Source organism: Gavialis gangeticus, unplaced genomic scaffold, assembly GCF_001723915.1.
Source record: "Gavialis gangeticus isolate Ggan-Ray unplaced genomic scaffold, GavGan_comp1, whole genome shotgun sequence".
In the NCBI taxonomy this organism is placed as follows: domain Eukaryota; kingdom Metazoa; phylum Chordata; order Crocodylia; family Gavialidae; genus Gavialis; species Gavialis gangeticus.
In genome coordinates, this window is record NW_017729022.1 from 161,040,627 (window position 1) to 161,055,826 (window position 15,200).

Sequence of the window (15,200 nt, forward strand, 5' to 3'; positions counted from 1 at the left end):
TTGGCCCAGGTGTGCCTCCCTCGGGGCCCGAGGGGGGCCCAGCAGGGAGGTGGCTGTTCTGGTCCCTACTTAGGAAGACGGAGGCAAAGAAATCGTTAAACATGTTAGCTTTGCCATCTGGTGTGATGACCAAATTTCCCAATGTGTCCTGCAAGGGCCTCACATTACCCGGGACCTTCTTCTTACCCCCTATGTATTTAAGAAAGGACTTCTTATTGTCCTTAATCTGGGAAGCTAGTCCCAGTTCCATCTCTGCCCTGGCCTTCCTAACTACCCCCCTGCATCTCCGAGCGACTGCAGAATAGTCGTCCCTAGTGATGACCCCTTCTTTCCATTGGGTGTACGCCTCCTTTTTAGCAAGGAGACATTCCCGGATGCTTTTGGTGACTTTTAGTATGATATCCACTTTTTAGTGAACAACATCTTTCTTATTAGTAGGGACCTCCTTAAATCGTGGTGAGGCAAAGGGCCTTTCATGGCTCTCTTGCTGTACACAGAGCCAATTTTATGGGCATTTCACAGTGGCCCCTCCTCTCGGCCCTGATTAGTGAAGAGGTCCTTCCCCATGGCGTTGATTGGTAGAGAGGCCCCGGGGAGGAGAGACAAGGGGGTGGCTGCCATCTTGATTGCTGCCCTGCCCCTCGGTCCTGGTGGGGGGAGGAGGGACAAGGAGGAAGCTGCCATCTTGTCTGCTGCCCTTTGTGCCACCCTGCCAGCCAGCACCTTCCCCTCCTGGCAGCAAGAACCACTGGATCCCACTGGGGAGCTAGCATTTTATTTTTATTAAGGGTTTTTGTTGTTGTTGCTGATTAGGAAAACTGAATTAAGTAGGTCCCTACTTATTAGCTACTGTTACCACACTCTGCTCCTGACTTATTCTGTCTGCAGGTTGTATTTATGAATAACATGTATTAAGTACAACAGAAGGTGTTTGACCTTTGTGCTAGTTCAGGGAGAGCATCCCTGTCATCTTACTGTTCTTTTCTGAAAATTTTCCTAATGGATTGTTTATCGTGTAAACAAATTGTGTATTCTGTCTTTGCTGATCTTGGCCCTTCTGAGGGTGTGGGGGTTGAGTTACTAAATGGAAATATGGAGGGGAGCAATGAGCATGCTAGTATTGTGTTATTACCAAGGTCTAATTATTCTGGTGCTTAGGGCACATTTACACATTGTGGTAGTGACATGCTATATCACTATATGGCACGATGTAGTGATCAGGTGCATCTACACATGATCAGCAGCTACATTGCCATAGTGGCATGCTCCCCTGTTTTTGTCACTACATCACTGTAGCAGTTCACTAAATCTAACCATCCGCCGTGTGCACAGCTCAGTACGGGTGGTTACTGTGCCATGCTTTAGTACTTCCAAAAAGAAGTACTAAAGCATAGTGCTGTACCAATGTTGTTGTATGGCAACATGTAGACACACCCATCATAGGGGGTGTAGACTTAATTTCTTACCCCACAATTCATTTTACAGGGTGGTGTCAATACATTAAGTTCAGTCCACTGTTCAAAAAGTTCCCTGAAACAAGTCATTCTTTGACCTCTGGTTTGCTCTGGCCCTCAGAGTTTTATTTATTTCAAACATTTGCTTAGAGCAGTGGTTCTTAAGCTCATTATGTATTTAATTACAGGGCTTACTCCTTGCAGAGGGAGTAGGCAGCAGGGACAGGGGAACAGCTAGGCTGGGAGAGCCTGAGTCTGCCCTTATCTCCTTACACCTGAAGTCTGAGCCTGCCTTTATCTGCTTATCTCCTCACACCTCCAGTATCTCCTTACATGTTCTGAGGCACCTTTTAAAGGATCCCTGGGCACCCTAATCTAGTACTTCTGCACCCTGGTTGAAAATCCATGGCTTAGAATGAAAGTCTGTTTGCAGTGTTGCTGTGTGACTGTCTTCTTTCTGACAAAAGACTGCCACTATTCATTCTGAACCCCACCCCCCCTTTTTAAACAGTACTGGGATTATTCTCTCCAATATTGCAGTACATGCAAAGGTAGCGTCACTTTACACTTTTAGCTGTTTAATGTGCAAAACTGTACAATATCCGTTTTGTTGGTTAGACACAGCGTAAGCAGGAAATTGATTCATTTAATCAGTGGTGCTCTTTTTACTGCAAAGCTGACTTTCCCATGTTTGTTTTATTTTTGTTTGGGTTCGGAAGAAATAGGCATCAAGTGCTTGAAGCAGGAAGTGGAATTGAGTTTCCACACCCTGGTCTGAGTCAGATCATTGGACACACGTTCTACCTGCAGTTGTTCCAATTATTAAACACAATGCAATCTTTAGCAGCAGATTTATCACAGAAAGTTAACAGAAAGGTTAACCTGCTAACATAAAACACAAAACATTTATTTTTCAGGTGCTATCTAAAGCAGTCGGTGAGAAATTTGTCCTGAAGGAAGCTTATTCCGTAACACTCTGCTATAGCAGTTCCTCTCTTCTGCATTTATACATGTCTGAGGAATGAACGTTAAAGACATTCAAAGACTTTTCTGAACTAATCGCATGGGGCTCAATGCATTGCTGGTGTAAAAGAGCAACTCACTGATGTCACTGAAGTGACTTATGACAGTGATTAATTTGCCTGTTAGGTTTATTTTGCTGGTAAGTACTGTGATCCTTTTGAGCTGTGTGAATATCAGAAGTTTACAGATACCGACTCTGATGGCAGATATCTGGGGAAAGATTAGCCAGGAGTGGAGGGCTGAAGTAGAAAATTCAAGGGTAACCCATTGGACAAAGAGTTATAGTTATGTGCTCCAAAGCTGTTTGCCCTTAAGACTGTATGTTTAACCTGGAAGAGCCAAAGGTAGCTCTGCTACTCATTCTGCCAGAGGGAAGGCAGATGGGAAGCTCTGGCTTTTTAAAAAATGGACTTTCTTTCCTAAATGGTGAATGCTTTATCTGTGCAGAATAACTAAGATTTCTATGTGAAATCTTAGCTGGTCATAACTTCCTCAACGGAAGAATTCTTATACTTGGGGATCTACGTAATTTGTGGTTTTCACGGAAACCAGAAAAATCAGCAGTATCGCTATTGTCAGGAAATATTCCATTTGCCATGATTTCCCACAAAATCAACCCAGAAAAACCTCCAGCATATTTTTCATATAATACACCATTTTAGAATCTCCCAATCCTTACTGTGACACTGAACTGACACGGCAGTCCCTGCAGCCACTGTCATGTGCTTGAAACTTACTGACTGGCTGTGATGATGGCCTCTCCCAATCTGCGGTGATGGTGGGGCCTCCAGGAAATACCCTTGAAATTGGTCCTTCATGCTGCAAACAAGCCATGAAAATGGCTTCATCTCACTGTGAGTTGAGTAGGTCCCTACTCATACTTAGCCTATTTTAATTTGTTTGCAAACATAACTGTTAACCTGCTGAATGGAGGAGCCTTCATGAAGGAAAGAAACCAAAAAAAAATTAAATAATTTTCTGCTGTTATTTTCTACAAGCTACATGCTGTGTTATGAAAACAAAAACCAAAAAAAATTACATACCCCTCCTCAAAACTCCTTGTTTTGAGTTTAATCTTAGTGAATAGTTGGATTCCAGAAAGCACTGGATAGCCATATGGATAATGCAGATTAATAGACAACACAAAACATTTATTTTTTAGGTACTAACTAAAGCAATTGGTGAGAAATGTGTCTTAAAGGAAGTTTATTCCATAACTGTCTACTGTAGAAGTTCCTCTGTTCTGCATCTGTACATGTCTGATGAATGACAGAAAAGCAATTGTTACTAGCCAAATGCCAAAGAAATGGGAAGCCTATTTTCAGCAGGGAAAGGGGCAGCTCTTTAAAAAAATATGAATTGAGAAGAATGGAAAATTGCCTCCAGTTTAAGACAAAAGCCTTTTACCTTCAGAAACTGAACAGAGCAATTTGCAAATATAGTTTATATTTATAGTTTATAGCAGGTGTCATATACAGTATATATTATTTTTCTGTCTGGATTTACTACATAATAAATCTTTATGCTTATAATGGTGGTATTAAGATTTATATTCCCTAAGAGTTACAGCCAGGAGATAACATGATTCGATGCACTTGAGAAAGTCTGACAGTTTAAAGCTAGGGACAGACATTACACACAAACTGGTTTAAGTGATCAGAAACTGGTTTTAACCTGTAACAAAACATATGTTCAGTACACACAAACCAATTCGAAAATGGCTGAAACCGGTTTGAGATAAACCTGGTTGAATGTAGTATATCAGACTTAATTATTTTGGGTCAAACTAGTTTATGCAATGCCTGTCCCAGACCTCAGAGGCCAGCAGGCTTACATAGATGTGGTATATAAATATAACGTAGAAATCAGAAGTAGAGCACTGAACTGTAAAGAGAATCTAAATAATTACTCTGAAATTCATTTGTTTAATTATATGATTTCCATTTCCTTAGTCACCTGCTCTTAATTTATGTTGGTAATTCCTTGCTTAGTGTGGGATTATAAACTTTTGGATAATTTGAGTTTATCTTCTGAATCTCAGGTGGCAAATGACATTTATTAGTCCCCAGTTTCCAATGGTAATAATAGCATATTCACAAAAGAGCACCTTTTTCAAGTCAGAATTATGTTACTACATCATATTAGTTCTGATGTTTCATTTATTGGAGTAACAGTCTAACCTCTATTGAAATCAACCAGAAGATTCCTATTGACTTCAAAAAAGCTGGGTCAGGACCTAACAAGAGGTGCTTTTTTTTAACCAAGTAGAGAGCTTTGAAAATTCCGCAAGTTCATGTACACCAAAAAAAATACACTGATATTTTTTCAGAGGTGGTGGCTAAGAAGTAGGATGATAAATATAGAAGAGAAATAGCCACCCTGTAACAAAGCCTTTATTTAAAAACAAATACTCTCAACATGGTGTGATAGCTAGAACCTGGGCGGAGTGTTTTTTACATTGTGAAGTACAAGTTATCTTACTGTATGTCAGTGTTGCCCAGAAGGCAGTGTTGTAAATGAACAGTAAGCACTTTTAATTAACTCATGCCAAGGTGCATTATAGTAAGGTAATTTACTTTGTGCTGTGAGTAATGGGAGGTAATGGAAAATGGCCAGCAGTGCATTTTGTGAGTTGAACTTTTTATTTAAATATAAGTTGCTATGACAGGTGTGTTCTGCCTTTGCACATATTCCATAATTAAATTTGTTAACCTATTGTAAGCAGGTGTGGGCTTCTCTCAGTGGGCTTTTGCATCATAAGGAGCTCCTCAGTCAGTCCATGCAAGATGAAACAAAACCTTTAAACAAACAAAACAAGCAAACAAACCCTGTTGTCATGTCTTGGACACTGGGAGAGGATCCCGTGGCTCTGGCCCTACCGCAGAGGTTTGGCCCCTCTGTACAGTGAGTGGTTCAGGTCACTGTTTGCCTCTGACTTACAACTGTTCCCTCACAGTTTGCTACCCTGCTGCTCTCTTCTTTGGGACTTGAAGCTCCCAGGGAGTCACTCCCTTGGCAGAAGCTCTGTCATAGCTGCAGCTACTCAACAGGGCTGGCTGCCCCCTCTTAAGGGGGCAATCCACCCTGTTACACCTCTATTTAAGTTAACATCACTAATTAAGTCTCTGTACTGGTTAATGCATATAACATGAAGAGAAGGAAATAAGCTGTTCTATGAATATTAAGTTTTAAGAAATGAAAATTACACTGAATCCTGAAAAGGCATACAGTTATCAGTTGTGGACCAATTGTGAAAAAGTACTACTAGACTAGAGGACCAGTGACAGACTTCTGGTCTGATTATTTTGTGAACCAGCTAGGCAAGGAATGAATGAGGTTCTGCTTAGAGAACAGAGACTTCAGTCCTGTGGTTTATATGCTCCATTACGAGTTTTGGTAGGTCCAAAGAAACTTCTCACACTTCTGATTACAGTCATACTTTCTGTTCTCTTCCCCTCTCCCCCCACTTTCCTTTTCAGGCAGGACTAATGCAGCCAATAACACACATAGCTATGTAAGATTTTGAAAACAGGATTCCTATTGGTATCGATTGATCTGTTGGAAGGGAAATATTAGATCTTCTGGCTTTGACCTCTGTCACACTTGAACTAAAGGTACAATCATCTTTTTTACTGTTTTTCATGTAATGGGCCTATGAACTGTAATTATGATTTCTTCTTTCTGAGCCAGTGTAAACGAGTTAGTAATGATGTGCAGGCTCGTGTCATTTATCGTAAGCCACTCTAAATCTTTTGAATAGTGCAAGATATAAGTCTAAATAATAATAAGATCATCGTGTAAGGAATTGTGTAAACTTCAGAGGGCCTACTTACAGGACTGAATTATTCTGTAGGTTATACTGAAGTGATATCCATGCCAGTTTTGTTCAAGTAAGGATTTGTCACAAAATCTAGGAACAAATAACCTCTTGTTGGGGAGAAATTTCAGGCAGCAAATCTTATTCCAAAATAAATGTTAGTGCTAGCCCTCTAATAAATCATTCAGTATTCTCTAGTGTCATGATATTCTTTGTTACTGCTGTTTAGTAAGTAATAGTGTATTTGCATCTGAAATCAATGTCAAAGCCACAAATTTGAGCCTAAAAACATGTCCAAGTCCTGCAAAATGTAGCAGAGGTGTTTTTGCTGATCATTAATTAATTTAATAGGCAACTCCTGTATTTGGCTTTCCAGTTCAGCTTCCATGGCCTCTGAAGAATCTCCTGGTCATTCAGACATCTTTGCACGCCAGAATTCCACCAGTGGCGTTTCTCTAGACTTTGAAGCTGACACCGACTACCAGTTTGTCGAAACCTTGGAAGATCGGTACAAATGTGCCTCTTGCCACCTAGTCCTTCATAATCCTCACCAAACAGGATGTGGTCACAGATTTTGCCAGCATTGTATTATTTCTCTGAAGTAAGTAGAAACTCTATTCCTATCTATATTTTTTTCCTTCAACAATTAGTAGTGTAGTCTATATCTTGCATAAATCAATAGCAAATACCTCAGCACTGCTAAGGACTTGATCCAAAGTCTGTGAAAGTCAATGGAAAAATTCTTACTGACATCAGTAGGTTTTTGCTTAATAACAAAACATCTGAACAGATCACATGAGATGGAATTGCAAATGTGTATGGTCTGTGTTGGTGTACTGAGTTGATAATGCTAGCCTAAAACAGTAGTGCTCCACGTTTTAGCCCTGCAGACCATGTGAGTGGTGTGGGGTCAGTCTGTGGGGCAGATCCCTTCCGTGGTCAGTGCCCAGATCAGACTCCATGCCACCCCAACCCTGAATGTCTGATATAACATACAAGGCCATGCCTTCTGGCCCTCAGGGCTCCCTATTGGCCTGGAAATTTGGCAGCAGAGGAGTGACAACATTGCCACCTCTCATTCACTGCCAACTTTTCAACTTGTGAGGAGTCTGGCAGGCCAGTGACATGGCTCTGCGGGCTAGATCTAGCCCGTGGGCTGGGAGTTAAACATCGTTCACCTAAAACACCACAACCTGGTGATAGTCATTGATTAGGCTGTGAGGAGGATTAAAAAGATGCTGCTGATTCTCTGAACCAAATAGCTTGTTAGTGCTCTGAGGCCATCTCTAAATCTAAAAACTCTAAAATTCATTAATCTAATAAAATGAATCAAGAAACCTGAACAAATAGTTTGAACCATTTTAACTACACCAGATTTAACTTGTGTCTATAGACACCACCTTACTTCCATGGGAGACATAACAAAAAGCACCTTTGTTGCAGTCAATTGCATCTAGTAAGTAATCTCCTTGTAACTGGTTCCCATACTGTGTTCAGACTCACCTGTAGCTCAAAATAGTCACTTGTGCACTGCATGGCCACTACCTGAATAGGTTCTGGAAGGATACTTGGCTCCTTTTCTAGTGCACATGGTTTACCCCAGGAAATTATGTCAATATATTTATCTTGAAAATACTGTAGACAGCTTTGGTCACTAATGCAGGTGGACTGGATTTAGCAAACTATCCCCCATAGCCAGTGTCATCTCCAGCTGTCTCAACTTTGTCTTGCCACTTGGTCTTGATGAGCAAGGTCACAAGTTAAACTTTCCTTGCAGAAGAAGTTCCACTGTAGAGAGTGTGGAATAAGCTACACTTTTTTTGTGTTTTGGAGTGATCATTCCACAGAAGGTTGGTAGCAGCCAACCTTTTTTTTGGCAGGTGTGCCACAAATTAGTCTCTGCCCAATCTGCTACTCTGCTTGCTGCTCTCTACTCTGTTCTTTGCCTGATCTCTTGCTCTGCTTTCTGTTTCCTGCCTTATCTGCTTCTGTGCTAAGGGTCACCTCCCTGATCTACTGCATGCAACACACACAAGCCGCCCATGCCACTTGTGACGCTCATGCTCCAGGTTAGCCACCCATGGTTTACAGGCTAGATTTAGTTTTCAGTCCACTGCTGCTAATAAGCTAGATTGCCTACCTGAAGGCATAAATGATTACTCCAGTAAGAAGATGATTACCTCTGTTGGGAAGTGTCATACTGCCATCATGAGTGCCTGGGCACCAACCATGAGAAACATGGCTAATTAAAAGATAAGGTCTGTGATGCTATGTAATTTGCCAGTACCAAAGGAGGGCAAGCTCGTTATCCTGAACAATTTTGATGCTTGTATTGGAGCAGACCATCAAACATAGTATTATTGGCAATGTAACAGGATGGGGTAGTTTGGGTTGCTGTGATGTCCCCTAAGGCTTCCTTACTGTGCCAAGCTAGCCTAAAGGGCACCCTCAATTCTCACCCACCATGCCTTTGATGGAAAATATATAATAGGGAGGCTGCCTTTCCATCCTCTTGAACACAGTTTCTTGCTGTACACTGGCCCCAGGGCTCCTGAATCCCTTGAGGGCCCTGTTCTGTATTGGGTGTTTTGGGGCACCCTAGCCTTATGGGCTATGCATGGCTCCAGCCACCCCTTTACCACGCCCCAAGCCTAGCAGATGGAACTGATATTCTTCGGTCTCGCCCTGCGCCTTCACTTGCGCTCAGGCTCTCCGCAGCCCTGTCTCACCCTGCGCCTTCACTGGCACTCGGGCTCTCTGCAGCACTCTGCCACTCCTCTCCCCCCCCCGGGCTTCTCGCTCCCCCCCCACTCTGGGGCTGGGATCCCCACGCTGCCGTGGGTCTCCTATGAGGCCTCCTCCATCCCCTAATAGCCTCGCCCAAACCACTGGTAAAAACAGCAAACCAAAACACAAGCCCCTGGGCTATAACATAAATTCTAGCCGCCTGGGTATAACATTATTTCAGCCATACCCGGGGTGTTCCATCCTTCACCGGTCTCAGGGGATGTACCTACAGTCAGGCTTCTCTCCTTTGCTTACTCTGGGACTGTTCCTTCCCCTTTGGCTGCTGGCAGGGAACTCCTCTTCTGGCCTCGGGCCTGGGTTTATATGGGTCTAGGGCCCTACTGCCTCTGGCCAGCTGACCAGGTGCAGGTGTGGCCAATTCCCTCATTAACTAGTTGTCCCAGCAACCTGCACTTGGGTTCTTATCTCTACTCCAAGAGTAGCAGGCACCTCAGTGCCCTGCTACAGGCAAATTCTATTGTATATTATTATACTCTTGGTTTATTGGCAAACATGGCATCAGAAAGTGCAGCACCAGTGGCTAAACACATTCCATTGCACAGTTGTACCATTAAAAACACCATATTTTAGCTCCCAAATTAGAACAGTATTTCCTGGATGCACCTGTGGTTCAATCAGTGGCATCTGATTGACTACATCAGAGCTGTCCAGCTGGCAGCCATTTATGACCACCTGGCTGCCACTTCCTCCATCACTTTGGCTGTAGCAGCAGCCAGGGACTTTAAGCTACCCCTCCCTCCTTTGGCTTCTACTTCCTTCCCCCATCCTAGAGGCCAGGGCAGTGCAGCTTGTGGTGTTGGGGAACTCCATGGCCCAGAGCATTCACAATGTGTGGTGAAGCAGGAAAAGCCCCTGGGTGGGGAACTGAGTGTGTGGGATGAGGCACCCATGCAGTGTCCATCCTGGATTTCATATATTTCATAGACATTAGGGCTGGAAGGGACCTTGGAAGATCATCGAGTCTAGCCCACAGCCCCAGGGGCAGGAAGTCAGCTGGGGTCACAGAATGCCAGCAAGATAAACATCCAATTGACTCTTAAAGGAGTCCAGAGTAGGTGCTTGTACCACCTCTGGCGGCAGTCTGTTCCAGGTCTTGGGGACTCAGACAGTAAAGAAGTTCTTCCTTATGTCCAGCCTGAAATGGTCTTGGAGGAGTTTGTAACTGTTTGACCTTGTCATCCTATGGGGTGTTCTGGTGAACAGGTGTTTCCTCAAATTCTGATGTACACCCCTTATATACTTATAAGCAGCCACCAGGTCCCCCCTGAGCCTGTGCTTTTCCAGGCTGAAGAGTCCCATAGCTCTCAGCCTCTCATCATAAGGCCTGTTTTCCTGTCCTCTGATCATGTGCGTAGCTCTTCTCTGGACTCTCTCAAGCTTTTCCACATCCTTTTTAAATTGTGGAGCCCAGAATTGGATGTAGTACTCCATCTGCAGCCTCACCAAGGCTGAGTACAGCGGGAGGATGATATCCTGGGATTTGCTAGAGAAGCATCTACGGATGCAAGCCAGAGTTTTGCTTGCTTTGCTGGCTGCAGCATCACATTGGTGGCTTATATTTATCTTGTGGTCAATCATGACCCCCAAGTCTCTTTCGACCGTGGTGCTAGCAAGCGTAGTATTGTCGAGCCTATAAGCATGCTGCGGGTTTTTCTTCCCAAGGTGGAGTACCTTGCATTTTTTGGTGTTGAAGGCCATCAGGTTTTCATCCACCAATTTTGCCAAGCCTGTCAAGGTTGGCCTGGATGACCATCACTGGTGTGGCCCATACAGCAAGTAACTCGGCGCCCCCCCCCCCGCACACCCCGCAGCTTCTGAGAAGTTGGACAGCTCTAGATTACATCATTGTCAAGCAAAGCGTTGTAGATGATGCTAGGAACACTCGGTCCGTGAAAGGAGCTAATTGCTGTACAGACCATCGTCTTCATTTTACAAAGCTCTGCTAAACTGCCCAAGCTAAGTACAGCAAAAGCTGTGTTATCCAGCATCCAGGGAGAGTGTGCAATGTCAGTTAATCAAAACTGCCAGTTGTCTGAGAGGCGTCTGTTCAGGCCACCATCCCTCCCGCCACGTTCGGTGCGTCATTGTGCCGGGGGACAGAGAGGGGGGCCCGAAGAGAAATGATGAGTAGCAAGGAGGGAATTTTAATTAAAAGTTTACTATTCCCATATCAGTGTGTGCTGGGGGATGGGGAGGGGGGCCCCACGCAGGCTGCTTTGCCCCGGGCTGTGGGACTCGGTGAAACTGGAAGTGCCACGGTGGGGCTTCTGGTTTTGCTTTTGTTGCATTGATCAGCATGCTGGTTAATAGAGCATGCTGGTTAGTAAAGTGCTGGATAGCACATCTTTTACTGTATCGGTATATCACAGACTGATTCTGTAAAAGAGGAACTCTATAAAGCTGTGGAAAGGAAGCTTAAATATCGTTAGTGCAATGTCTGGAGATATTAAAGGTTATTGAAGTGCTTGTGAAACTGCTTTGAACACTCCTGGTTCAACAGTCCAAAAACATTAAGACTGGTTCAAAGAAAAGGTTGAGGATATAGAGGCAGTTTGATGGGAAACCCTGCTGACTGGTTGCAGGGGCTTTCTGTCATGCAGCTGTGCCCCTCACCACCAGTTGCTGGAGATGAGTGGGGCCATTAGGCCATACACAGCCCTCGCAGCCAGTCAGTGGTGGGGGGGGAGTAGCAGCCATCTTGCCATGCCAGCGGCTGTACCCTCCACCTGGCAGGCTGCACAGCCAGGCTGCAGCAGCCACAAGGACTGCTGCCACCTCAGAGGGAGCCAGCATTTTACTGTCAATAAGTGTTAGGTTTTGTTGGGGTTTTTTCAGGAAGCCTGTGGTTTTTATTGCGGAGCCCACCCAAAGTTGCAGTTTGTGTGAAAATCACAAAATCATAATTTTGGTAGGTCCCTACCTATGAGTTGAGCTGGAAACATGTTTCCGATTGAAAAGAAGCAGTCTGGAACAGTAGTCTGATGACTTTAAAATCTGCTTAATAAGGAATTCAGCATTAGTAAGGAGGCTATTGATCAACTAGCTCAGTATGCCATCAATGAATACTTGCCACTGAACCTATCACCTTATAGGCTGAAAAAGCAATTACATTGCTTTCAAATGACAGAGCTGACAGGTAGTATTTAATCCCCCCAAAGCTTTTTCACTTGATGTGGCATAAAGGAGTGCTCCCCCAAGAATACCAAGAGGCTCCTCTTGTTCATATATCTGGAAGGGTAATCATTCTTTATGTGATAGTCATCAGGAAACCTCTGTATCGGTGTTTGCCTCAGGACCCTTGCAAGAATCATACTTAGCTGTTTTACCTGCCATATTGGTAAGAACGTATTGCCTGATAGCCCATGTGGCTTCAGAGAAGGGGTCGGAACAACCTGTGTGATCTTTGCTGAGCGGCACATGTAAGAGAAATTTTGAGAGCATAATACTGATCTCTACTCTGCTTTTGTTGATCTCTCAAAGTCATATGACATTGTTAGTACAGAAGGCCTGTTAAAGCTTGTGAGTTTACCTGATTTGACTGGGTGATTTCATGATAGGATGATAACAAGAGGGATGGAAAATGGGAATGTCTCCCATCCACTTCCAGTAATACAGTGTAAAGCATTAGATGTGTTCTTGTACCTGTGCTAATTAATGTCTTGCTTGCTTGCCTCTTTGTGATCTTTATATGTGGATAGTCAGGTTAAGTTTAGGACTGAGGAAAAGCTGTTTAATCCTAAGCAAGCAAAAGCAAGATTCTGAAGTGTGTCCACGATGTTGTGCCGTGTTTGCCCATTCTTGAGGAGATAAGCAAGTTACAGTGGAATCTGGATCAGGTGAATCACGCTTAGTTGGGAGCAGGTTGCAAAATTAAAGATGAGCTCTACTTCAAAGGGTGATGCTTCTCTGATCAGCTGGAGTGTTTCAGTGGCCCCACATGGCTAATCAGAGAAGTGGTGCCCCTTGAAATAAAATAGCAGGAAAGGCTGATGTGTCTCAGTGGTCCTGCACAGCTGTTTGCTGCAGCTCTATACAGCAGCAGTTAATTTTCAACCCCTCACACTCATAGGAGCGTAGAAACTTGGCCATATGAAGTATGTGAGTTCTGCTTTATTGTGGATCCCTTTGCAACTTCATATTTGCATTTTGGCTGGAAGGTTAGCTTTAAAAAAGACTGAGGCTCTCCACCTGCCTGCTGCTAAGCCATCCATAGCACCAGTTTTCATCACTGGAGGGCATGTGCTATAGATCAGTGTTTCTCAACCTTTTTCGTTCTGGGCCCCATTTGCCAAAATCAATGGCTTGTCCTGACCAACACAACCCTGACCCTGCCGGTACCTGACCCACAATCCCCTGCTGCCACACCTCATCCCCAAGCCACAGTCCCCTGCCCCCCACCTGTGCCTCGCTGGAGAGGGCCCCCAGCTGCCTCTGTCCTGCTTGGGCTGGAGCATGAGCAGGGAGTACGGGCCCCTGCATGTATGCCACTGGCCTAGACATACGAAGGACCTCTCCTGCTTCCTTCACCCACTGAAGGGCCAGGCACTCTCTCCTTTCCCCCCTTCCCCCACTCCCCCTGCCCTGCCACAGCCCCAGGCCTGGCCACAGTCCCCAGCGCACACACAGACACACATGCACGCTTCCTCCTCCTCCCCCCGCCCTCCAGACAGTCCCCTGGACTTCCATCCCCTGCTCCCCATACACTTACCTGCATCCAGCACTTGGGGCTGCTCCCATGATCTGGCCTCTTTGTATGCTGGCCATGTGCATCTGCATACACAGATGCATGTGCACCCGCTACCACCAGTCATCCCAAGCAGCGCTTGCAGGCTGAAATGCTGCCAGTCTGCACTGTGAAACCTGTGCTTTTGCAGGTTTTTCTGGGAATTCCTTGTTACCCTTTCAAATATTCTTGCAACCCTCTGGTTGAGAAACACTGCTGTAGACAAATTCACCTACGTGGGTAGCACAGGCTCATGCAGAGTTGGTAACAATGATGAAATATCCACTGTAACCCCTAAAGCTAGCACAGCATTTGGAAAATCTTGTGAATGGCCTTGGGATAGGAGAGGCCTAGCTTTGTAGACAATGCTGACAAATCTACAAGACAGTAGTCCTCCCTCCTTACTGTATGCCTGTAAATCATAGACAACTCACAGCCATCATGTCAAGAATCTGAACCATCTCCATTTGTCTGATAAAGCTAATGAAGACAAGATGGGCAGGTAGAATCCCAAATGCTGAAGTCCTTCACTGAGTCAGTACATCAAGTATTATGAACTTTAGATGTTTCCTATTTCATTCTCTCTCTCATCTTTTTTAATAGCCTATCAGGCATTTTTGCCCTTCCTTTTTGGCTTTTCTGATTATATTTTGAGATAGTAAAGCACATCTTCAAGGTCCTGGGTGGGGATGTGAAAGTTTGGACATAGGCAGTAGTTAATAATCTTTTCACATATGTTGTGAGCTTTTCCAGCTATGACATTTCTTGTCAGGAGCAAGTAGTCACAGGGTGACAAACAATCCATTAATAAGACAAATTCTGCTCTCTGCTAAGTACTTGCAGAATCTTGCGCAATCTGCCCACAAATCTTCAGGCAGAATTTAGCTTCATACTGCGTAAGACTGTTAGTTTTCAAAATGCTATTCACTCGTCGTTTGACCTTCCCAACAACCCTCTGACAAGAAAGTTATTGGGGAGTCATGTACTTTCCTTAATTTACTTTTACAAGAAATCAAGGACATGATCTGTAGGTGATTCATAAGGGAAAATACCACTGTGGAGTGGGCACAATGGGTCAGATGTAATTTGGTGTAACTTAATTCATCTGTTCAAGTGAATAGTCTAAAGGAGCTTAAACATATTTCCTCAGAAATTCCATAGTAGCAACAGCAATATGTTATTGTCTGTACCTAGAACTGCTTCTTATAATTGGTTTGAATTGGCTGACTGCAGAACAGCTTAGAAAAGAAAATGTTGAAGGAAAAAATAGAGATCAGCTTCTTTTTAGTACAGATCATCTTTGTTGCATTTTATTGTTGGGCCATTAAGTAAAGCAGATTTTTAATATAACCTGCCCCTACCCAAAATACTCAGG

General features: G+C 44.1%; 1 protein-coding gene across 4 annotated transcripts in view; it reads left to right on the forward strand.

Moving 5' to 3' along the window:
- TRAF5 (TNF receptor associated factor 5) overlaps positions 1-15,200 on the forward strand; it is a 69,444-nt gene that overhangs the window by 31,464 nt on the left and 22,780 nt on the right. For 2 of the 4 annotated variants that reach the window (XM_019516419.1, XM_019516416.1), the window contains exons 2-3: positions 5,957-6,091; positions 6,671-6,895. In XM_019516419.1, the coding sequence (XP_019371964.1) occupies positions 6,681-6,895 (215 nt within the window). In that variant the 5' untranslated portion in view covers positions 5,957-6,091; positions 6,671-6,680. The remainder of the gene's footprint in view (positions 1-5,956; positions 6,092-6,670; positions 6,896-15,200) is intronic. The other 2 variants (XM_019516418.1, XM_019516417.1) reach the window with 1 other exon arrangement.